We start from the raw sequence: 26,039 nt of genomic DNA, 5'->3' as shown, positions 1-26,039 counted from the left end.
TAATGGTTAGGATGATATTGCAACAGCTACATGTGGGATGCTGCGATGTGGCAAGATTCTGACGAGGTCCCAAAGGAACAGCCAACAGAAGTTGTTATTGCCTCGGCTGGACTTTATGAGAGAAAAAATAGGGTGATTGTTTGACTTGAGGAAAGGGAAGAACGAAGGTGCCTTGTACCAAGAAGGGGAAGACTGTAAGAGGAAAAGATTTGCAGGAAGACAGGGAAATTAAAAGTTGGTTTTGGACATGTCTAATAGACACCATAGTGGAGATATTAAGTAGGAAATTGGTATGTGAAACTGAGGTCTCATGGAGAGAGACAGATTGGAGATACAAATTTTGGACTCATCAGGTATCAATGTTGGTTAAAACAATAGAACCAGATAAAATAATGCACTCAAAGAATTTAGTAAGGGCAGAGGAGGGGTCTGCAGATTATGCCTGGGGCCTTCCAAGTTTAGGGAGACCCTAATCACCAATGAACAGTGGTGAGAATGTCCAAGGAGGTCAGGCATCAGTCAGAGCGAGGCATCTGGGATGAAGAGAGTGTTTCAAGGACAAGAGAGAGCTCAACCCTGGGCTGCTGCTGATGAGCGGAAAGGAACAAAAGTGAGCCTGCCCATTGGCTCTGGGAGTGTAGGGGGGCATTCTTGACTTTGATAAAAGTGGACAAAACCAGTAAAAACATCCCTAAAAGTAGAAAAAAAAAAAAAAGCCTGGTGGAATGAAGGAATAAAATCCTGGTTGAAACAGATTTAGGAAGACAGGAGAGGTTGGGAAGTAGAAAAAGTGAACGCAGAAAATTGGTTTGAGGAGACTTACTTTAAGGAGGAGCGGACAAATAGGACCAGAGCTGATGCTCATTTGGAATTAAAGGCGGCATTCCGTTGCTGTTGTTTAAATGTGAGAAATGCTGCGACATGATCATATGCTTACAGAAATGTACAAAAGTGATCCAGCAGGGAAAGGAGAGATTAGATGTTGCAGGAGAGAAAGGGAACACTGCCTGCGTGATGTCCTGAGTGGGGGTGGGGCGGGGGGGAAGCACTCCTGAAGGAGTCACCTTGAGACATGGTATGCTCAGCCCATTCACTGCAATAGGAGCAAAGACTGATTAAAAGGGTCCAGACCTAGACGTGTGTTACATTGGTTGATGGATGCATGTGGAACGTCTCTCCTGATTGCTCCTGTGTTGTTCACTTGTCCCGTTGCTGCCTTTCCCTTTTTGTGTAGCTGTTTCTGTACGGTCTGTCAATGTCTTCATAGCCAGGGCTTGGCTGGGCTATGACACGCCTCTTGTGAGCTGGATGCCCAGATAAGACCTCTGGTGAACAATTGCATGGGGACACTTAGGATGAAATGAACCAGCAGGCTAGGTGGAAGTGAATTACCTAGCTGGTGGTTGGCGCATAAACTGGTTGAGAGACTCTCTCTTATCTCAACAGAAATAGGGTAAACGTTACTGATATGGGCTTCTCTGGTAGCTCAGATGGTAAAGAATCTGCCTGCAGTGCAGGAGACTCAGGTTCGATCCCTGGGTTGGGAAGATCCCTGGAGAAGGGAATGGCTACCCACTCCAGTATTCTTGCCTGGAGAACTCCATGGACAGAGGAGCCTGGCAGGCTACAGTCCATGGGGTTGCAAAGAGCTAGACATGACTGAACTACTAATCCTAGCACACTTTTATTGGTGTAAGATTGTGAGAGATTTAAGCTTTCAGATTTGTCTCACCAGATTTGTCTCACCATATTATATAACAAATTGACCAGATACAATGGGATGCTGGAAGACAGTAACAATAAATGGAAACATTACCTGCTGCATAAAAGAAAAACTGTTGAGACATATCATGACTGGTGAAAATAGCCATAGTTGAAAAGATTCCTGTACTTAAAATGACAACAGTATTTAAGCCTTAAGTTATATGTAAATCTTTAAAAATACATGTTTTATGGTTCATTTTGGGCTTCCCAGGTGGCACTAGTGGTAAAGAACCTGCCTGCCAATGCAGATGGGTAAGAGACACAGGTTCAGTCCCTGGGCTGGGAAGATCCCCTGGAGGAGAGCATGGCAACCCACTCCAGTATTCTTGCCTGGAGAATCCCATGGACAGAGGAGCCTGGTGGGTTATGGTCCATGGGGTCGCCAAGAGTGGGACACGACTGAAACAACTTAGGACACCATGCACATGGTTCACTTTGTGATTTCTGGGCTTCCCTGGTGGCTCAGATGGTAAGGAATCTGCCTGTATTGCAGGGGACCCAGGTTTGATCCCTAGACCGGGAAGATCCCCTGGAGAAAGGAATGGCTACCCACTCCAGGCCTGGAGAATTCAACGGACAAAGGTATAGTTCATGGGGTCACACAGAGTCAGATACCACTGAGCAACGAACACTTTCATGTTCTTTCTTTCTTTCTTTTTTTTTTTAAGATTTAGATTTCTGGAAATCTACTTGGAGTAGAATAAATACATGATGTCTTATTCACAAAGCAATTATCTCTAAGTGCCTATGAAAGTGTTAGTCGCTCAGTCATGTCTGACTCTTTGTGATCCCCTGGACTATAGCCTGCCAAGCTCCTCTGCATATAGGTAGGTGCCAGACCCTGGGCTAAACATCTGAGATAAAATCGTCAACCCCTCTGATAACTGCCTCACTCAAACAGCTAAGTAATTCCGCTTACCTTTGCTGACTTGCTGAAACATTCAAGTTCCTTCCTTGCTCAAAAAGGTAGGAAAAATTATAGGAGCCTCTGATAGCCTCCATTTCCCATCCTGACGCCCACAGGCTAACTTACTTATCTTTTAGGTTGCTTATAGGGTTGCTCCCTCGGCTTATCTGTATAGCGTTTTTGCTGCTGTTTGAGACTCTGCATGCTGCAAGTCACTGTGCCCGTTTTTCTGCTCCCCGTGATGGTGGAAATATCTTTTTTTCTTTCTCGGGTCATTCCTCTCTTTCGTCTGCCGCTGTGACAGGTGGGGAGGCACTCCCTTCCCCATCTCTAGCCCTTGGTCTCAGCATTTTCTTGTCTCCTGCTAATGCCAGTCCTTGGCAGATCCATCATTTTCTTCTTCCCAAGGAGATAAAGATTTTAAAAAACTCGATGAGTCATCTAGTTACTCTCTCACATTAGGGAGCTTCCATTTTACCTGTTTTTTACCAGGTCTTCCAACTTCCATCCGTCAGTGAACTTTCAAATAAATCAACAAAACCTTTTTTCTAGACTCTTGCCATTAGTGCACATTTGGACTGTTACAAATGCATTAAAGAGAATGTGTTTGGCTACAAAAACATGCTATTCACATGGAAGACTGCTTATTAAATAATATCAGACAAAAGATATCCCAAATATCTAAAATACAATATCTAAAAATACTACAATATAAATCCAAATCCTAAAAATAGCAAAAGAATACTGAAAGGAAACACACACATTTATTAATTATAATCCACAAAATGTTCTTACCATTTTGACTCTTTCTTCTATATGGGCTTCACATTGGGAAGAGCATTAATGAATGTTTTCCCTGTGGACCACATCTCTATCTTTATAGTGGAATTATATTTTTTAACAGTGAACTTGTTTAGAACTTGCCTACCCTTTTAAAGCAGAGATGGTAGCTGTGTTCTGTTTGGCCTGGAGCCGAAAAGAATTTCAATTTATTTTGGTAGTGTTCATTTTGGGCTCTTTTTGAAAAAGTCAGATGATATTCACAACCCTGGCCTCACTTTTCCATATGGCAGCGCGCAGCTTGATTGTCTCTTGGTGGGAAGGAGGAGCACGTGGGTACACTCGAGTTCACTTCCGTGTCCCCTCCTCTCGTCTCTTACCACCCTGCCCCCTCCTTTGTTTCCACACTCTCTGCTTTATTCATGGGTATTGTTCTCCTGCCTCATAGTAATCTGAATTTGTCCACTTGCATAATTTTTGAAAAACTTTCAATCAATCCACTAATTATCCTATGTTTTCCTTCACTGTACCAGGTAAGTAAGAAGACTCATTTTTTTTAAAAAATCATAATTTTGGTGAAAAAATTATTATAAAATTTGTCTAATTTCCTTAGTTCTAAGGCAAATAAAAAAAGAAGGTAGACAAGTTCTGTCTGCTCTGGTATTCTATGGCAACAGGCAGCGGATTTGCCTGATAATGAGTGATATTAATCCATGATAAAGACTGAAGTGATTTAAATAGGACCACAAACCATGTCTGTAGGCTTGTACCACTCTCAAGACAACTATGTATGTTCTTAAATTTGTCTCTTGTGTGCTGACTCATGTCTGACTGCCTACCAGTATGTCGCTCTTGCTGTTTCTGATACTGGTCTGTTCCATCTTCAAATGCCGCATCTAATTTCTGGCAGCAGTATTTTTGACTTTTAAGAGTAGAGAGCACAGATGTAGACTCTAGCAGGTAATATGTCACCAAATAAACATATTTATTTGGAGAAGGAAATGGCAACCCATGTCAGTATTCTTGCCTGGAGAATCCCATGGACAGAGAAGTTTGGACACGACTGAAGCAACCTAGTACACACATACACATTTATTATATGAATATGAATCAGTTCAGTTCAGTTGCTCAGTCGTGTCTGACTCTCTGTGACCCCATGGACTGCAGCATGCCAGGCCTCCCGTCCATCACCAACTCCTGGAGTTTACTCACACTCATGTCCATCAAGTCAATGATGCCATCCAACTATCTCATTCTCTATCGTCCCCTTCTCTTCCTGCCTTCAATCTTTCACAGCATCAGGGTCTTTTCAAGTGAGTCAGTTCTTCCCATCAGGTGGCCAAAGTATTGGAGTTTCAGCTTTAGCATCAGTTCTTCCAAGGAACACCCAGGACTGATCTCCTTTAGAATGGACTGGTTGGATCTACTTGCAGTCCAAGGGACTCTCAAGAGTCTTCTCCAACGCCACAGTTCAAAAGCATCAATTCTTCAGCGCTCAGCTTTCTTTATAGTCCAACTCTCACATCCATACGTGACCACTGGAAAAACCATAGCCTTGATTAGATGGACCTTTGTTGGCAAAGTAATGTCTCTGCTTTTTAATATATTGTCTAGGTTGGTCATAACTTTTCTTCCAAGGAGTAAGCGTCTTTCAATTTCATGGCTGCAGTCACCATCTGCAGTGATTTTGGAGCCAAAAAAAAAAAAATAAAGTTTGATACTGTTTCCACTGTTTCCCATCTATTTCCCATGAAGTGATGGGACCAGATGCTATGATCTTCATTTTCTGAATGTTGAGCTTTAAGCCAACTTTTTCACTCTCCTCTTGCCCTTTCATCAAGAGGCTTTTTAGCTCCTCTTCACTTTCTGCCATAAGGGTGGTGTCATCTGCATATCTGAGGTTATTGATATTTCTCCCAGCAATCTTGATTCCAGCTTGTGCTTCTTCCAGCCCAGCATTTCTCATGATGTACTCTGCATAGAAGTTAAATAAGTAGGGTGACAATATACCTCCTTGACGTACTCCTTTTCCTATTTGGAACCAGTCTGTTGTTCCATGTCCAGTTCTAACTGTTGCTTCCTGACCTGCATACAGATTTCTCAATATATATTACTACTAATAATTATTTGAGGTCAAGATGGAGTTTTAAATTGAACCATATTGAGGGTCAGAATTATTGTTTTACTTCTGGGATTACACGATATAATGGTTTTACCCTATGCTAGTTAATTACCTGATGGCTTTGTGGTAACAAATTCACCTGCCAAGCAGATGTTGGTTGGATCCCTGAGTCAGGAAGATCCACTGGAGAAGGAAATGGCGACCCACTCCACTAGTCTTGCCAGGATAATCTCATAGACAGGGAAGCCTGGTGGTCATAAAATAGTTGGACATGATTTAGCAACTAAATAACTTCTGGAGTGTGTGTCTGTGTGTGTTTGTTGCTCAGTTGTATTCAACTCTTTGTGATCTTTTGGACTATTGTCCTCTGGGCTCCTCTGTCCATGGGATATTTCAGGCAAGAATATTGGATTGGTTTTCCATTTCCTTCTCCAGGAGATCTTCCTGACCCAGGGCTGAAACTTGTGTCTCCTGTGTCTCCTGCATTGAAGGTTGATTCTCTATCATCTGATCCACTGGGGACAGTGTCTTTACTATTCTGTAAGTTTGGTGTGCCATATTTTCATTGTTGTTCCTCTCTACATATTTTCTAGTTTCACTCATGATTTATTTGTTGACCCAAGGGTCACTTAAAAGTGTGTTTTAAATTTCTTTTATTATGTGACACTTTTTCAAAATTTTAGTTTCTTACCCTTGGTGGATTCATGTCAATGTATGGCAAAACCAATACAGTATTGTAAAGTAAAATAAAGTAAAAATAAAAATTTAATGAAAAAAAATTAACTTCTAACTTTATTGCATAGTCGTTAGAAATATATTCAATGTGAAATCGTTAACATTAATTAAGACTCACCTTAAGTCTCAACTTGAGAAATGGTCACTCCTAGTGAAATGGTTCTTTGCCCTGGATGGATGGTGGAATTACCCGAGGAGGTTTTTAGACATGTGAAAGACCCACTCCAGACCAGTAAAATCAGTATCATTGGGAGTAGTAGCACACAGATATTTGTATTTTTAAGGAGCTCCTGGGAGATTTTATGGTGTACCTCGGCAATATATTGTGAATTTTTGTAATGTTCTATTTCAGCTTGAATTAAGTATTTATCCTTCAGTTACTGGATATAAGGGTTCTCTAAATTTCTTTTATGTTTAATTTGTCAGTTGTGTCGTTCAAATATACTATATACTTAATGAATTACAAAAAACTATTAATAAACAAAAAGTCATATTTTAAACTCAGCCATCAAGGAGCTGGAGTCATCAGTTTCATTTGTAATTGACGTAATTACTCAGTGTTCTCTCTGTCTCTTGTCTATCATCTCATAATATAAAAATCATATAGATTTAGTGTAGGTTTTAATTAAATTAGTGTTTTTCAAATATATTTTAACATGTGTGTTTCATTAGGAAGTTCTAAAATTGATTGAATTCTTAATTCTTTGTATGTAATCACCTTACTCTAGAGGGAATAGTTCAGTTCTACCTCATTTTTTACCTTCAGCCTACCAGGCTCCTCTGTCCATGGGATTTTCAGGCAAGAGTACTGGAGTGGGTTGCCATTGCCTTCTCCTTCAGTTTAGACATTATTGTAATTATTTCGCTGGTGGCTCAGATGGTCAAGAATCCGCCTGCAGTGCAGGAGACCCAGGTTCAGTCCTTGGGTTGGGAAGATCCCCTGAGAAGGGCATGGCGACCGACTCCGGTATTCTTGCCTGGAGAATCCCATGGATGGAGGAGCCTGGCGGGCTACAGTCCATGTGGTCGCAAAGCGTTGAACATGGCTGAGCGACTAACATTTCACTTTCATGATTATTTCACGGTGTCAGTGTTTGCTTCTGTTTGTCTACATGTTTTCCTTCATTCGTTTTTTATTGAATCTCTGTGCTGAATTGTCTATTTGCAATCAGTAGCATTTCTGCTCCTTATACACTCTTCCATGTTATTGCAGTGTCTGAAGGCCTGGGAACCTTATTTTTAAGACTCCTCTGCCAGAAGGGTTCTGATTTAAATTCCACCAATGAGAGACTTTTGTAGGCAATTTGAAAGTTAAAAGGAAGTTGTCGTCTGGCAGAAGACCAGAGCATGTTTCCTCAGAATCAGCAGATCTTCTTAAGCCTCCTTCAGAATCTATATTCTACTGCCAGTCTGCACCTTTGAAATTAAGGGGCAGCTGTGGCATTGGCAGCTAATTTCTGCACCTTTCTAATTTCTGGATTGCAATTTCCACCCTTGAACTTACAGGCAGCTCTCCTACCTCTTACAACAATTCTTAAACTGCAGAATTCTTTGTATAATATTTAGAATAATAATGTAGAATTAAGTATAATAAATTAATGTTAAATTAACTATTTATTAGTTAAATGAATAGTTGGTATTTTTATTGAAATATTTGCAATAAATTCTTTTTCTTGTCTGATCTCTGACTACCCCAGTGTGAGTATTTCTTCCTCAGACAGTTTTTTTTTTTCCTAAAGTATACATTAAAACATTTCTAAGCTCTCTTCTTTTTGCTTGACTGAAAGTATCTCAGTTTAATGATCATTTTTGATCATTTTGAATTTCACCAGGTAGACAACTCTAGACTATTACTTTTTGAAACATGATAATGTTATTCTCCTGTCTACTAGTTTCCACTGTTACAGTTAAGTCAGACATTAGTTTATTTTTCCTATTTTATGTGGCCTGTATTTTTTTAATTAAAATCTTTTTTGTTTTGTCTTTTGTACTTTTAAGTTTTACTAGAATATATTTAGGATTTGTTGCTGTTCAGTATCTAAGTTATGTCTGACTCTTTGTGACTCCATGAACTGCAGCATGCCAGGCATCCTTGTCCTTCACTATACCTTGAGTTTGCTCAGTCTCATGTTCTTTGAGTCAGTGATGCCATCCAACCATCTCATCCTCTGTTGTCTCCTTCTCCTCCTGCCCTCAATCTTTCCCAGCATCAGGGCCTTTTCCAATGAGTCGGCTGTTGGCATCAGGTGGCCAGAGTATTGGAGCTTCAGATTCAGCATCAGTCTTTCCAGTGAATATTCAGGACTGATTTCCTTTAGGATGGACTGGTTTGGTCTCCTTGCTGTCCAAGGGACTCTCAACAGTCTTCTCCAGAACCACAGCTCAAAAGCGTCAATTCTTCAGTGCTCAGCCTTCTTTATAGTCCAACTCTCACAACTGTACCTGACCACTGGAAAAATGATAGCTTATATGGATCTTTGTTGGCCAAGTGATGTCTCTGCTTTTTAATATGTTGTCTAGGTTTGTTATAGCTTTTCTTCCAAGGGAGCAAGTGTCTTTTAATTTCATAACTGCAGTCACCATCCACAATGACTTTGGAAGCCAAAAAGATAAAATCTGTAACAGCTTCCACTTTTTCTGCATCTATTTGCCATAATCTTTGCGTTTTGAATGTTGACTTCTAAGCCAGCTTTTCTACTTTTCTCTTTCACCTTCATCAAGAGGCTCTTTAGTTCCTCCTCACTTTCTACCATTAAAGCGGTATCATCTGCATATCTGAGGTTGTCGATATTACTTCCGGGAATCTTGATTCTAGCTCATGAGTCATCAAGCACGGCATTTCACATAATGTACTCTGCATGTACATTCTGACTTCCCTGGTGGCGCAGACAGTAAAGAATCTGCCTGCAATGCAGGTGACTGGGATTTGATCTCTGGGTCTGGAAGATCCCCTGGAGAAGGGAATGGCATCCCATTCCAGTACTCTTAACTTGGAGAATCCTATGGACAAAGGAGGGTGACAATATACATCCTTGTTGTACTCCATTACCAGTTGGGAACTAGTCACTTCCATATCCAGTTCTACGGATAGAACTTAACCCACATATAGGTTTCTCAGAAGACAGGTAAGGTGGTCTGGTATTTCCATATCTTTAAGAATTTTCCACATTCGTTGTGATTCATAGTCAAAGGCTAGCATAGTCAGAGAAGCAGAGGTAGAATTTTTTTGGAATTCCCTTGTTTTTTTCTGTGATCCAGTGGATGTTAGCAATTTGATCTCTGGTTCCTCCGCCTTTTCTAAATCCAGCTTGTACGTCTGAAAGTTGTTCATGTATACTGAAGCCTAGCTTGAAGGATTTTGAGCATCATATTGTTAGAATGTGAAATGAGTGCAATTGTACGGTAATTTGAACATTCTTAGGCATTGCCTTTCTTTGGGATTGGAATAAAAACTCTTTGAATATCTCTTTGAATGTTTATTCTCCACCATTCTATTTATTATCTTTTTTTCTGGAATTCTGATTATATGCATTTTCTATCTTTTCATGCTTGCCTCCACACTTCTTAATTTTAATCTATTGCTCATAGCTTTTATCCTTTTTCTTTCTGGTGGAAGTTTGGGTGATTTCTTCCAATTTGTCATCCACTTTGCTAGCTCTTCAACTCTCTAATCTGTGGTCTAGCTCACTAACTTGCTAATTTTAGAGGTTATATTTTTTGTTTCTAGATGTTTTTCTCAGTTAATTTGCAAAAATACCTTGTCAGTTCTGACAAATTCTTGTTTGATGTTTCTTGTCTTATTTTCAATCTTTTCTAGCTCCCTGTCCTAGGGATTCTCCAGGCAAGAACACTGGAGTGGGTTGCCATTTCCTTCTCCAATGCATGAAAGTGGAAAGTGAAAAGTGAAAGTGAAGTCACTCAGTCGTGTCCGACCCTCAGCGACCCCATGGACTGCAGCCTACCAGGCTCCTCCATCCATGGGATTTTCCAGGCAAGAGTACTGGAGTGGGTTGCCATTTCCTTCTCCATTTAATATATATAGCATACTTATTTTATGCAATATACTATTTTGGATAATTTCATCCTCTGTAGGTTTTTAAGGGTCTGATTCTGCAGTTTGTTGCTTCTGCAATGTTGTTCATAGTTATTTATTTCCTCATATGTTTAGTAATTTTTGAATAAATTGGACTTTTATCAATAGGGATATTTTGAGATGTGGTTTTAAGGTTTACTATCTTCCAAATTTTGTTGGATTTTTGAAGATATCTGGGCTTTCAAACTTAATTATTTAAAATGTTTTTTAGCTTCAATTTTTTTTTTTAGGATACAGATAGTACAAGAATCTTGGTTCCAGGCTTATATGAATACTGACTTGTGGCTAATAATTTTTTTCTCCCTTTTCCTTTTCTTCCTTTCCCTTTCATCTCCTCCCTTTTCTTTCCTCTTTGCTTCCCCATCCCCTGCCTCCCTCCCCAGTTTTAAATTTCTTCCATTTTTCCCACTCAAAATCAGGACAAGGGCCAAGTATTACTCAAGCTTTTTCTCTCTGAGAAATAGTTTACTCTTCAGTGGGTTACCTGGTGGAATTCTAGTTTTATGAAAGAATTTCCAATCTGTATTTACATCCAGTTTAATCCCAGGTTTTATTTCACTAGTGATATATTTCAACTCAGATCTAGGTTGTAGAGTTTTGAAAAATCCTCAAGGCAAACACCCAGTTTCTAAAACTTTCTACCAGAAGAATTTATTTTTCACTAGCTGGGGAATGCTTTCAAATGTAGGTTTTGCATTTTACCTAGTAGATTTAATTACATTCTCCTCAAAGAGTTTTCTATTAATATAAATATTTAGTCTGCCATATTGCTAGAAATATAGTCAGCAATCATTATTAATATGAGTTGCCAATCTGTTGTTAAAAGTGTCTGCAATGCCTAATTATAAAAGTATTGCTTACCGTAGAGGCAAATTTTAATAGGGGTTAAAATGGCAACCCACTGCAGTGTTCTTGCCTGGAGAATCCCAGGGATGGGGGAGCCTCGTGGGCTGCCGGCTATGGGGTCGCACAGAGTTGGACACGACTGAAGCGACTTAGCAGCAGCAGCGAGTGTAATGGTGCATCATTCTTTATTATTCATCTCATAAAATCAGCAAATGGGTAGCTGATTTTATGGTTTCTACGATCTCATACATTTTTACAGTATCAATTGTATTTTATTTTGTAAACTTGATAGCTGCCATTCTTTTTCTACTTCAATAATAAAGTCACATATGGATTTTTAAGTGTCTTTCTGGCAGTGATTCTTGCCTTTTCTAGCTACAAGACAATGAATATCAGTGTTTATGAGTGCTGATAAGACTCTGGATTCTGTTCTGTTCTCATTGTCCCTGCTGTGAAGTACTGCCTATTTGAAAACCACCCAAATAGAGACTGATTGCTGTTACGAACAAAGAAGACTATTCAAAGAAATAACCTTCCTTCTTGGCATGATGGGTAGCGGCAGTGATGAAAAGCCATATACTAGACGGTAAAAGCCAGTCTTGCAGTGCACCCCGCCACGGGCACTGAACTTTTCACTCACTTGCTTGTTCGTCATTCAACCACTTAACCTATCAGGCATTCAATGTCGTCTCCTTTTCAGACATAGCTATTTGACATATCCAGGCAAAACACATCTTCTTTTGCTTGCTATTCATTAGCGTCCATCAAAATACACTTTTTTATATTAAAAAATAAGACTGTGCTGAGATGGAATGCCAGAAACAGGCTGTTTTTCTTAGTAATGGACAAACGGCATCACTGGGACTTTCCAGGGGTGAACCCCATGTCTTTTAGAAGCTAAATGATTCATCTGACAAGTTAATGAGTTTGTTGCTTTTTTTTCTGGGAATATTTGCAAAGAACATTTTCCCCTTGGCTAAACAGTTCACAAAAATTCTGAAATGATATAAAAAATAATAAATATAAAAAGAAATAAACTAGTTTACCACAAATGGATTCAGAATGGAGTCAGAAAGTAGACATGTAATACTTGGATATCTTGAAAAGAAATCTCCTGCTGGGCTGACATGTATCTGAGATAAGTACTATTACTATGGCTAGAAAATTAATTTTAGGCTGTATTTAGAAACTTCTTGGGAGTTGGATTAAAAAAATCATAGGATCACAATAGTGATTTTATTTTATGAATTCACATCTTTATAATAATAATATAAACTTTACTCACCTTTTTGTGTTTGTATAAAGAGCTAATAGACATAAATAATATGTCAGTTTGGCTTCAGCATATATTCATACTCCTCTATCCTCACAAAACTATATTTGAGAAAAGAGAATATTTTTTAAACATTTAGCCTAACTTTGTAAATAGTTAACATTAGGATTTCTCTTCTGTGGCATAATGAGGAAGGTCATTGTTGTGTATGTCTAAGCATACTGAGGCTGTAAGTTAAAGAGTTGGGTGATGTCTTTCTCAGTTTAGATTGCTATAACAAATACAGTGGACTGGTAGCATGTAAACAACTGAAATTCATTTCTCACAGTTCTGGAGGTTGGGAGTCTGAGATCACTGTGCCAACATAGTTGGGTCCTGGTGAGAGCTCTCTTCTGTTTTATAGGATTCTTGTATTCTCTCACGGTGGAAAGAGGACAAGAGGGCTCTCAAGGGCCTCTTTATAAGGGCAAGAATTTCATTTATGATGGAGTCCACCTCCTAAAGACCCAATCTTCTAACACTATCACATTGGGGGTTAGAGTTTGAGCACGTGAATTTTGAAGGAGCACAAACATTCCAGTCTATTGCAGGTAAGAGAGGGCTTTGAAATGGTGAGAAAAGACCATATTTTAGCATCAGAAAAACAAGGACTTTTATAGTTTCAACTGCTTTATGTGAGTAATGGAGATGGTGTGATAATTAATAGTATGTGTCACCTACCCTGGGCCACAGGGTCCCAGGTATTTGCACATGCGAGCCAGGTCACGACAGTTAAGGCCAACTCTTTGCAATCCTATGGACCGTGTCCTGCCAGGCTCCTCTGTCCATGAGATTCTCCAGGCAAGAATATTGGAGTGGATTGCCAAGCCCTCCTCCAGAGGATCTTCTCAGGGATCGAATCTGCACCTCTTACGTCTCCTGCTTTGGGAGGTGGGTTCTTTACCACTAGGACCACCTAGAGACCCAGGAGAGCCAATGACATAGTTCAGGTCTAAATCTGAAAGTCTCAGGATTGATGGCATAATTCCAGTTTGAAAGCTGGCAAGCTCAAGACCCCAGGAGGCACAGAGTCTGAAGGCAGGAAGAGCTCCTGTCCCTGCCAGGAGGAGTCTCTCATTCACAGGAGGGTCAGCCGTTTTGTTCTACTTATACAGGCCCTCAACTGATCTGATGAGGGCCACTTACGTTAGCGAGGGCACTCTGCTTTACTTAGTCTACATATTCAAATGTTAAAGTCATTCAAAGCACCCTCACAGCCATAGCCAGAGCACACAGCTGTGTGTCCAATCAGCTGAGGGCCTGCATGACCACAACAAACAGGCGGACCCTCCTGTGAGTGAGACGGGCTCCTCCTGGCAGGGACAGGAGCTCTTCCTGCCTTCAGACTCTTTGTGCCTTCTGGAGTCTTGAGCTTGCCAGCTTTCGAACTGGAATTGTACCATCAATCCTGAGACTTTCAGATTTAGACCTGAACGATGTCATTGGCTCTCCTGAGTCTCTAGCTCACTGATTGGTGATGTTGGGACTTCCCAGCCTCCATTATCATGGGAGACAATTCCTTAAAATAAATCTCTTTATATACATAAAGTCTTGTTTATACACAAGACTGGAAAAGGTATGTTTTCATTCTAATCCCAAAGAAGGGCAATGCTAAAGAATGTTCAAACTACCACACTATTGCACTCATTTCACATGCTAGCAAAGTAATGCTCAAAATTCTCCATGCCAGGCTTCAACAGTATGTGAACATGAACTTTCAGATGTACAAGCTGAATTTAGAAAGGGCAGAGGAACCAGAGATCAAATTGCCAGCATCCATTGGATCATAGACAAAGCAAGAGAATTCCAGAAAACATCTACTTCTGCTTCATTGACTACACTAAAGCCTTTGATGGTGTGGATCACAACAAACTGGACGATTCTTAGGGACGGTAATACCAGACCACCTTAACTGCTTCCTGTGAAAGCTGTATGCAGGTTAAGAAGCAACAGTTAGAACTAGACATGGAACAACAGACTAGTTCCAAATTGGGAAAGGAGTATGTCAAGGCTGTATATTGTCACTCTGCTTATTTAACTTTTATGCCGAGTACATCATGCAAAATGCTGGGCTGGATGAAGCACAAGCTGGAATCAAGATTGCTGGGAGAAATATCAATAACCTCAGATATGCAGATGACACTAGCCTTATGGCAGAGAGCAAAGAGGAACTAAAGAGCTTTTTGATGAAGGTAAAAGAAGAGAGTGAAAAATTTGGCTTAAAACTCAATATTCAGAAAACGAAGATCATGGCATCCGGTCCCATCACTTCATGACAAATAGATGGGGAAACAGTCACTCACTTTCTTTTCTTTGACTCCAAAATCACTGTAGATGATGACTGCAGTCATGAGATTAAAAGACACTTGCTCCTTGGAAGAAAGCTATGACAAAACTGGACAGCATATTAAAAAGCAGAGACATTATTTTGCCAACAAAGATGCATCTAGTCAAAGCTATGGTTTTTCCAGCAGTCATGTATGGATGTGAGAGTTGGGCTCTAAAGAAGGCGGAGCATTGAAGAACTGATTCTTTTTAACTGTGGTGTTGGAGAAAATTCTTCAGTGTCCCTTGGACTGCAAGGAGATCAAACCTATCAATGCTAAAGGAAATCAAACCTGAATATACCTTGGAAGGACTGATACTGAAGCTGAAGCTCCAATACTTTGGCCTCCTGATGTGAAGAACTAACTGGCTCACTGGAAAAGACCCTGATGCTGGGAAAGATTGAAGGCAGGAGGAGAAGGGGATGACAGAGAATGAGATGGTTGGATGGCATCACCGACTTGATGGACATGAGTTTGTTCAAGCTCCAGGAGATGGTGAAGGACAGGGAAGCCTGGCATGCTGCAGTCCATGGGGTCACAAAGAGATGGGCATGATTGATTGACTGAACAACAACAATCTTGTTGTTAAAAATATATTTATATCTATATCCTGTTGGTTCTTTTGTTATCTACCTCTGGCATATCTTTTGCTAAGTGTGACAGAAACTAAAGGCATAATCAATACTATCACAGTGCACTTTACACACAAAGTCAGAAAAATTTACAACAAGCATTCTCCCCAATACTAATCAATCAGCTTAGACACATAATTCCTATTCAACCCATGGCTTAGGTCAGAGGATAAAATAGATGCACTTAGAGTAAAAAACCTGGCTTTAAGTTTTATTTATTAATAATCTAACTTTTTTAAGTTCAAAAAGTTAAGGTGAGAGTGTCATTCACACAGCTTCTATATTTAGCACCTGAAATCAATCAAATCCTTGATGTTTTTCAAGGAGAGGAAGCTTTTTAAAACCTGACCTTGCCCAGGTTTAAAGTTGTTGAATTTTTTAAATATAAATTTATTTATTTTAATTGGAGGTTAATTACTTTACACTATTGTATTGGTTTTGCCATACATCAACATGAATCCGCCACGGGTGTATACGTGTTCCCCATCCTGAACTCTCCTCCCTCCTCCCTCCCCATACCATGTCTCTGGGTCGTCCCAGTGTACCAGCCCCAAGCATCCAGTATCAGCATCAAACCTGGACTGGCGATTCATTTCATATATGATATTATACATGTTTCAATGCCATTCTCCCAAATCATCCCACCCTTTCCCTCTCCCACAGAGTCCAAAAGCCTGTTCTATACACCTGTGTCTCTTTAGCTGTCTCGCATACAGGGTTATTGTTACCATCTTTCTAAATTTTATATATATGCATTAGTATACCTAATGAAACTTAAAAGCTTCTGCACAACAAAGGAAACTATAAGCAAGCTGAAAAGACAGCCTTCAGAATGGAAGAAAATAATAGCAAATGAAGCAACTGACAAACAACTAATCTCAAAAATATACAAGCAACTCTTGCAGATCAATTCCAGAAAAATAAACGACCCAATCAAAAAATGGGCCAAAGAACTAAACAGACATTTCTCCAAAGAAGACATACAGATGGCTAACAAACACATGAAAAGATGCTCAACATCACTCATTATCAGAGAAATGCAAATCAAGACCACAATGAGGTACCATTTCACATCAGTCAGAATGGCTGCGATCCAAAAGTCTACAAGCAATAAATGCTGGAGAGGGTGTGGAGAAAAGGGCACCCTCCTACACTGTTGGTGGGAATGCAAACTAGTACAGCCACTATGGAGAACAGTGTGGAGATTCCTTAAAAAACTGGAAATAGAACTGCCTTATGACCCAGCAATCTCACTACTGGGCATACACACTGAGGAAACCAGAATTGAAAGAGACACGTGTACCCCAATGTTCATCGCAGCACTGTTTATAATAGCCAGGACATGGAAACAACCTAGATGTCCATCAGCAGATGAATGGATAAGAAAGCCATGGAACATATACACAATGGAATATTACTCAGCCATTAAAAAGAATTCATTTGAATCAGGTCTAACGAGGTGGATGAAACTGGAGCCTATTATACAGAGTGAAGTGAAGTTGTTGATTTTTAATAACTGAAGATATCAAAATCATTTTTACTCATTGAGAGTGTTGTGAAATAATACTTTTAATAGAAATTTATTTTACCATTGATATTTTCTAGTTATGTACAAAACCTCTGCTCTCTAGGACTCAAGATGTGGTACCAGTGAAGCCTGTGAAATCAAAAGAGGAAGGCTTTGGTAAGTCCTCCACGGGATTTAAAATTAAGATTTCTAGTCATATTAGTCAAAAGTGACACTGGAATTTCCAGGTACCCTTTTAAGCTGCTCCTTCAATGTAACTGGTTCTCCCGCAATCCTGAGGAAAAGTGTGTTTGGCTATAAAGCCAGAGCTTAAACTAACATGGGTCTACTCAGTTTGTCAGTAATTCTCAAGAGATTATGCTGCTTATATTGCAAAGTGAAAGTGTTAGTCACTCAGTTGTGTCTGACTCCTTGTGACCCCGTGGGATGTCGCCTGCCAGGGTCCTCTGCCCATGGGATTCTTCAGGCAAGAAAACTGGAGTGGGTTGCCCTTCCCTTCTCTGGGGCCTCTTCCTGACCCAGGGATTGAACCCAGGTTTTCAGCATTGCAGGTAAATTGTTTACTGTCTGAGTCACCTGGGAAGCCCATATTACCAAATGAATAATCGAACATTCCAGAGAGTAATCAGTTCATGAGAACAAGAGTCTGAAATGGGACTGGTGCAGAGAGATAGGAAGAAGGGGAGGAAACGATGCACTGGGGTAACAGACAAGGCCGTGTCCAGGAGTTTTGTGTGTTTAAGATATGACCCATTTTCTGAGTAACTGAAATGTCTGCATTTTCATACTTCAGAAAAGTGAAAGTACTCTGTTAGGTGAAGAAGAATGCATCCCTAAAAATGTTAGTTACGGCTTTCACTTCAGTCCTTTGAGAAACTACCTATCATCCCGGTTGTTACAAAAAATAAAATATACTAAAATAAATGCTAGAAAGAGAGATCAGTTCAAAAAGTTAAGCTGTTGATTAACAGCGCGTGTACTGGTGGGAGGCAGGGAGAGTTCCACTCCAGGATCTGACTCTTCCGCTGTCTGGTCTTGGCGGAGCTGACCCTACGACTAGAGGCGAACTAATTAACCTCTTTGTGCCTTGGCGGCTTGTCTTTGCAGTAAAGACAACAGTGGCTCACCAAAAGGACTGTAAACCGTCTATAAACGCCAACTGTTACAGGTATAATATAAATACTTATCCCAGTTTTGAGAGTCTAATATTTACTTCAGAGTTTAAGTATCTTCTCTCTGCCTAAATAAAATGTCATGTTTAATTTTTGTCAAGCTATTTTTTGTATGTGTGGTAGAGTAAGCTTGAATTTATTTTCTTATACCGTCAAATCTACACTTATTGAAAATGCACTCTTTCTGATGCCTGTTGTTCAACCCAATACACTGGGTCCCAGATTATCATTGTAACACCTCTTGGCAGCTCACAGTTTAATACAGTAGGGCTGCTGGGAGAGAAGTGGGAATAGGGGGTGGAGGAGAAGCAAAGGTACTTTTCACTTTTTTATAAATGACAGCTCTTCTTGCCTCTTAAATAAGAAGGGTACGCTTATTTCAATTACATTGACTATAGTCAAGCAATTCAAATTGGATCAGCAGACACATAATAACATGTCAAGTGGTGGCCAAGTGAAGGAGCTTCAGATTGGGTTTTATTGTGGATTCGATGATTCACATGGAAATTGCGATTTCCTTTGTGATATTTCCAGTAATTTTGTGGGAAGTATTTATATAACTGTATTCCTTCAGTGGCATAAAGATTATCTCTTTCTGTAATTATTCTTGGTTATCATATCACACTTTATCTAGCAGATGAAAGGAAATAATAATCTTCTGGAACAATAAAATGTTTGCAGTATTGAAGTAGCTATTTCTTTGTGAATTCAGAGAAGAATCATACATTCTCTTCAAGTCCTTTAAAAAGACTCAAGTCTTGTAAATATGTAGGCTGTTGGCAAGATGATATTAATGACTCAGACACGTGACTACAATGTTTTTGTTGGTGTGCTATGGACTATGGCCAACTGGCTGCCTAAAGATCCTGGTTCGCGGCCTTGGCGGGCTGCTAAGGAACAGTGAGCTGGACAGACAGAAACCATGCTGTAGCTCCGGTCCGGGTCCCCTGCACCCTGTGACTGCTGTAGTTCTCCCGGCCTGTGCTCAGCTAGAGTGAGGACCGGGCAAGTGTGAAAGTCGCTCAGTCATTTCCGTGAGGACTAGCTGTTCGAACTTCAGAGTGCAGAATTAGGTGTTTTATTGAGTTCTTACCTGACCGGGTCTTCTTTCCCTGTCCCCATTTCCTTCTGCTCTGGTTTTGCTCCAGTTGATGCTGTTGGATTTTGAGAGTCAGGGTTTGTGGTCTTATCTTCATGTGTATTTTTCTCAGAGACTTTATCTGTGGAAAAGAAACAACATATAAATAGAAGAATATATGCCACTCTTAATACAGCTGTGTTGGACAGCAGATGATGCTTGTTTTTTTTTTTCAGGATAGTCTTCTCCAGAACACCTCCTCTCAGATTCCTCTGAACAAAGTAGGATCTTATTCAGGAGATGTTAATAACATGCAGAACCTTCAGAATGATTAAAAAATACACTTACATGTGGTGCATTATGCAACAAAAATTTCACATGGTATAATTTCTTTTTGATACTAGCAAAGCTGAGATTAATAAGGATTAATATTCAATATAATTAACATTCAAAAGGCATTTTCAGTTTGCTAAAGTATTCATAATTTATGGCTGAAATTGATTCATCAGAAATTCAGAAAAATAAAATAGGCAGAAAGGATGGCATTGGTATTTAGAATTTTGCATTCTAATTTTGCTTTTTGATAAAAATGATTTTTGATTTGATCATTTTAGCTATGACCTCTTTTTTGAAGAAGCAATGCAAGCTAATCATGTGTTTGATTCATTTTTTATTTTTTCATTCAAACCTACAAATACAATTTCCAATTAATATAGTTTAAATTGTAATTTACCCAGAGAATAATCAATTCATGGGTAAATATTTGAATTTTAGAGAAGATTTAAATGAAGTAAATTGTTTAATATAAAAAGAAAATATAGAGGAAGCAAAGAATTACAGTGAATACAATTTAATTCATTATTCAGTTTCTAATTTATTTTTAATTGGATGTACTATGTTTAGGAAATGAAATCAAAGCACAAATAATGATTCTTATTTTATTATAGTACATTTTAATTTTAAAGACTTAAGCCAACACAGTATTGAAAATTTGGGTTTGCAAAACTGATAAATGAGGAGATGATCACTTACTTTACAAAAGTTTTCAGCATACAAGTCCTTTAATATCAAAATTGCTATGATCCATCTAAAAGTTTTCAATATACTAAGCTTTTCAAGAACGTTTCAAGAATAAAGTCATTACTTGCAATTAAAAAAAATTATCTGCTGACTCAGTAAAAAATCTGCCTGCAATGCGGCCAGATCAGGGTTTGATTCCTGGGTTGGGAAGATCCCCTGGAGAAGAGAATAGCAACCCACCGCAGTATTCTTGCCTGGAGAATTCCATGGACAGAGGATCCTAGTGAGTCATAGTCCATGGGATTGCAAAGAGTCAGACATGGCTGAGTGACTAACACAATATAAAACAAACTCCTGGATTTTCCAAGATGATTTTTTTTTCATTTTGCATCTATTTACCTTTGTTTTGAAATTAAAGTAATTTTGGCTGGAAGATAGGAAACACACACTTTCCACATGTCGTTTTGTACTAAAAAACTTGAATAGAAATAAAGAGAAGAATTTTCCTTATCTATTTGGATCAAGTCATATCTATTTTTTATCCACCTCCCACAATCATTTTCCAGATCTTTGACACTGTGCCATGTATTGCTGCCTAAGAAAGTGGATGGCCAACTCTTTTTCCTATATCTACAGATATTGGGGGCAATCACTGTATGGTATTTTAAAGCAGAGTTCTTAACCTCTGGCTGTGGATGTCCAGTACATTCCTGGACTGGAACTCTTGAGACTATATGTCGTGTATGCATTTTTTTCCATGGGGAGGATCTAGGGTTAATGTGAGCTCATCAAAGGAGTCTGGATCGAAAAAGGGCTATGAGCTATTTTGTGCACATATGAATTTCTAGGAACACCTGTCCCCCAAAGAATATTAGGATTGAAGTAGAACATGAAAAATGATAAAAGAATTCAGATAAAGACCTCCTGAATATAAAAGAGGCAGAATCTGTAAAACAGAATATTCCTTAGGAGATTTTTAGTGACGACTTCTTATAGAGACACATGGGTATAAGTTATATTATCCTTTTCCTCCTCTTCCATTGCTAATTCAATCCACAGCATATGTATTTCTGCTGTGTTACTTTTCTGCTAGTACCAGTTACATGACCAATCATTTTGTAGCAGTTATTTTCTTCCATTCTAATAAAGAATATTTCTTTATTCCACAACATTTGGATTAAACTAAGTCAGCAGATCTTCACATCTTACCAGGTCTCCTCTAGACATTACCAAGCCTTTCTAAAACGATGCTCCATTATGACGAATCTGGGCTATTTAGAAATTAATTATAGCCTAATTTGCTTTGTGGATAAGCATTTCAATTATAAAATAAATCCTCAATCATAGCTTATTGATGAAGATGAGAAACCAGTTATTTTCCATTCTTGGATTCAAAGCAGAACAACTGAAAAAAAATACCTCTGGGAACTGAAAACAAAAGGATCTCCATCAACCACAGTCAGTGTGGGTGTCGTTTCATCTCTGCAGCATGTTATTTGTTTGTGGGAACAGATGGTCACATTGTTTGCATCATCTTCGTCATGAAAGAGAAATCCAAAATACATGGCAAACCGTGCACTGGCATCTGGGTAAAGTTTTGTGAGCTGGGCATTGTACTTGTTCCCAGCTTCACACAGGGACAGCAGGATTCCCTCTTTTGTAGCTGCACAAATGAACGGAATGAGCCTTCCTGCCAACTGTGCTCTTTGCACATTGTCTAACCATTGCCAGATCTCATCAGGATACTTGGTCAAATTTGGCCCTGGAATGTGTACCCATGGAAGATATCAGAGTGTTCTGATATGGCTGCTTTTACTGAATATGCAAGGGTGAGAACTGAGCGCTTTCCAAAAACCTGGAGGATTCTGTCTCCAGCCGGGCCTCAGTGATACACCTCCAGACTGTCTGACCCCCTTGTAGCAGGGCTTGGTGATGACCTGTGTAGGTGTGAAACACCTGCTTTCCTCTTCAAGAGAGGAAACGATTGATGACATTTATCAACCTTCTGTATTTTATCAGTGGCACTAAATAACTGGTGCAAAAGGAGGGATTTAAATAAAGAAACTAATTTGGGAATAAGGTTCTTAATTAGGCATTGGTTCAAGTGGCTCTTTTTGGATGAATGTAAAAAGAAGACTTGAAAATGCTTTCATTGGTTGGAATATTTGATGCAGCTGACCTTATTACTTAGTTAAATTTCTAACTGTTAAAACACCAAATACATTATGGATTCTGTTCCAAAAACAAACCTCCTTTTATTCAGTTCAGTTCAGTTCAGTCCTTCAGTCATGTCTGATGCTTTGCGACTCCATGGACTACAGCGCGCCAGGCTTCCCTGTCCATCACCAACTCTGGGAGCTTGCTCAAACTCCATCGAGTCTGTGATGCCATCCAACCATCTCATCTTCTGTCATCCCCTACTCCTCTTGCCTTCAATCTTCCCCAGCATCAGGGTCTTTTGCAATGAGTCAGTTCTTCCCATCAGGTGGCCCAAGTATTGGAGTTTCAGCTTCAACATCAGTCCTTCCAATGTATATTCAGGACTGATTTCCTTTAGGATGGACTGGTTGGATCTCCTTGAAGTCCAGGGGACTCTCAGCAATCTTCTCCAACACCACAGTTCAAAAGCATCAATTCTTCAGCACTCAGCTTTCTTTATAGTCCAACTCTCACACCCACACCTGACTACTGGAAAAACCATAGCTCTGAGTAGATGGACCTTTGTCAGCAAAGTAATATCTCTGCCTTTTAATATTCTGTCTAGGTTGATTATAGCTTTTCTTCCAAGGAGCAAGCATCTTTTAATTTCATGGCTGCAGTCACCATCTGCAGTGATTTGGGAGTCCAAGAAAATAAAGTCAGTCACTGTTTCCATTGTTTCCTCATCTATTTGCCATGAAGTGATGGGACCAGATGCCATGATCTTTGTTTTTTGAATGTTGAGTTTTAAGCCAATTTTTTCACTCTCCTCTTTCACCTTCATCAAGAAGCTCTTCAGTTCCTCTTCACTTTCTGCCATAAGGGTGGTGTCATCTCCATATCTGAGGTTATTGATGTTTCTCCCAGCAATCTTGATTCCAGCTTGTGCTTCATCCAGCCTGACATTTTGCATGATGTACTCTGCATACAAGTTAAATAAGCAGGGTGACAACATACAACCTTGACATACTCCTTTCCAAATTTGGAACCAGTCTGTTGTTTCATGTCTGGTTCTACTGTTGCTTCTTGATCTGCATACAGATTTCTCAGGGGGCAGGTCATGTGGTCTGGTATTCCCATCTCTTTGAGAATTTTCCAGAGTTCGTGGTGATCCACATAGTCAAAGGCTTTGGTGTAATCAATAAAGCAGAAGTAGATGTCTTTCTGGAATTCTCTTGCTTTTTTGATGATCTAACAGACATTGGCAATTTGATCTCTGGCTCCTCTGGCTTTTCTAAATCCAGCTTAAACATCTGGAAGTTCTTGTTTCATGTACTGTTGAGGCCTGGCTTGGAGAATTTTGAACATTACGCTGCTAGAATGTGAGATGAGTACAATTGTGCAGTATTTTGAACATTCTTTGGCATTGCCCTTCTTTGGGACTGGAATGAAAACTGACTTTTTCCAGTCCTGTGACCACTGCCGAGTTTTCCAAATTTGCTGGCATACTGAGTGCAGCACTTTCACAGCATCTCTTTTAGGATTTGAAATAGCTCAATTGGAATTCCATCACCTCCATTAACTTTGTTCATAGTGATGCTTCCTAAGACCCACTTGATTTCCCATTCCAGGGTGTCTGGTTCTAGGTGAGTGATCACATCTTCAGTGGGTTTCTGGGTCATGAAGATATTTTTTGTAAAATTCTTCTGTGTATTGTTGCCACCTCTTAATATCTTCTGCTTCTGTTCTTTTTATTAGACACCAACAATACCTGAGTGCTAGTTGCTGGATGAATTAATAAAGGCTAAATCTGAGTACTCTGATTAGATGCATGAATGATACTGTTATTTTCCCCATAATGAACGAACATTTGGCATTAAAAAGTGAATAACACAGTTTATGAAGCATATGATTAATGGGCACCCAAGATTATTTTATGACTCAGCTTGTGATTAATTTTATAGTTGCTAGACTATAAGTGTCCTTAGAATAATTTTAATTATAACATAGCACTTTGATCACACTTGAAATTTCATTACATCTTTGCAGATTGTCAAATGACATGGAGGAAGCGGACAAACATTATAGCAAGGCATATACAATGGAATCTGATGGAGTGCCCTAAAATGTCACAGAATAGAAAAAGGGAGTACTTTATATTAAGTGCTCATGCAATTTTTCAAAATCTAAGGGAGAAGGAATCAGAGTAGGTGAGAGTTCTGGAAACCTTCTTATTAGAGGTATGGTTGAGGAACTTAAGTTCTTTGGCTAAGGTACTGAAGATTAACTAGCAACCTAGCCATTATTTCCAATTCTTTGAAGGGCAATTAAATAGACAAGAAAATAAAATTATTTCACACAGTCCAGAAGGCACAGGAGGAATCTATCCATGGAATTTATAAAACACACAAACAAACCTCAAGCATTCTTAAACTTGTCTAACAGTGAAACACACACATTTTTGGGAGGCGGTGACGGCCCCATTGCTGGAGGTGCGCAGGCAGAAGCTTGTGCCAAGAGTGTCAGATGAGGTCCTTGAATCTGGTCAGAGGTTGGAGTTCCTCCAGGCAGCCATAACATGCTAAAAAGTCCTGAAGGGATTTTTACATTTAGGCAGATTTTGCTTTAACATGCATCTCCATAAGTAAAAAAAGGAATAATACCAAACAAAAAAGAATACAGATCCGTATAAGGTAGCTTTGGTACTGTATCAGAATCAGCTCTGGTACTTTCTCAACGTCATGCTTGATTTCCAGAACATTTTGTTGGGAATAATTCATCTAGAAAATACATTTTATGTGTAGGTATTAAGGAAAGTGGTGATTTACTGGTGCTAGGTACCAAATAGAGAGCTCTAATCCTTACATCACTAATTCTCTGGGTGACTCTAGATAAGTCACTTTTCTATAATAGTTTCCTCATCCATAAAATGAGAAATACTTTTGTCATGGGGATTTCTGTGAGGATTAGATAAAAACTGCATTTGAGAAAAATGCAATATAAATACAAAGTGTTCCACCGGCCAGACTACAATAAATTAAAATTATCTTTAAAAAAACTATGTTAACTCCTTCGTGCCTGCACAGCATTAATGTGTGCGGGGTATACAGGAGCTTTTTTTTTTACTAGAAAGGATTCCAGGGATTTGGAAAGCAGAATGCGATTTCCTATATTTTTTTTAGTAGAAAGAAGCCTAAAAACAGTTCGCTGTAACTGAATTATGCAAATATATTTAAATCATTCAAGCTACAAAAAATGGCATTTTGTCCAAAAAATAATAAAGGAGGAAAAACACCCATCTAACTCACATTGGTTACAGTCTCAGGTTTTTAGTTAAAAAAAAAAAAAAAAAAGATGGAAACTGAGGTATTTGATCCCAGTCTGCTCTTCTGTTTGATATTTGAAACAGAGTATGATTTTTCTGCCTAACTTCTCCTTTTAGGCAACACAGCCCCCCACTTCCGCTACGTCACATGCGGGAACGGTTCCTGAGGGCGCCCAGGGCTCTGCGCGCGAGAGAAGGTGGCGGTCCGCAGCTGCCGGCTGACCGCCACGCTGTAATGGAGGCTGCGCGCTGAGAACAA

The 26,039-nt window shown here is 39.4% G+C and overlaps 1 protein-coding gene across 1 annotated transcript in view; it reads right to left on the bottom strand.

Moving 5' to 3' along the window:
* Nucleotides 1-26,039, bottom strand: part of CNGB3 (cyclic nucleotide gated channel subunit beta 3) — a 183,074-nt gene that overhangs the window by 143,091 nt on the left and 13,944 nt on the right. Inside the window, 1 exon segment of the mRNA NM_001143664.1 lies at nt 19,312-19,438. Within this exon segment, the coding sequence (NP_001137136.1) occupies nt 19,312-19,438 (127 nt within the window).

Source organism: Ovis aries, chromosome 9, assembly GCF_016772045.2.
Source record: "Ovis aries strain OAR_USU_Benz2616 breed Rambouillet chromosome 9, ARS-UI_Ramb_v3.0, whole genome shotgun sequence".
Lineage (NCBI taxonomy): Eukaryota > Metazoa > Chordata > Mammalia > Artiodactyla > Bovidae > Ovis > Ovis aries.
The sequence above is the reverse complement of the archived record's forward strand: the minus strand, read 5'-3'. Positions and strand labels throughout refer to the sequence as shown.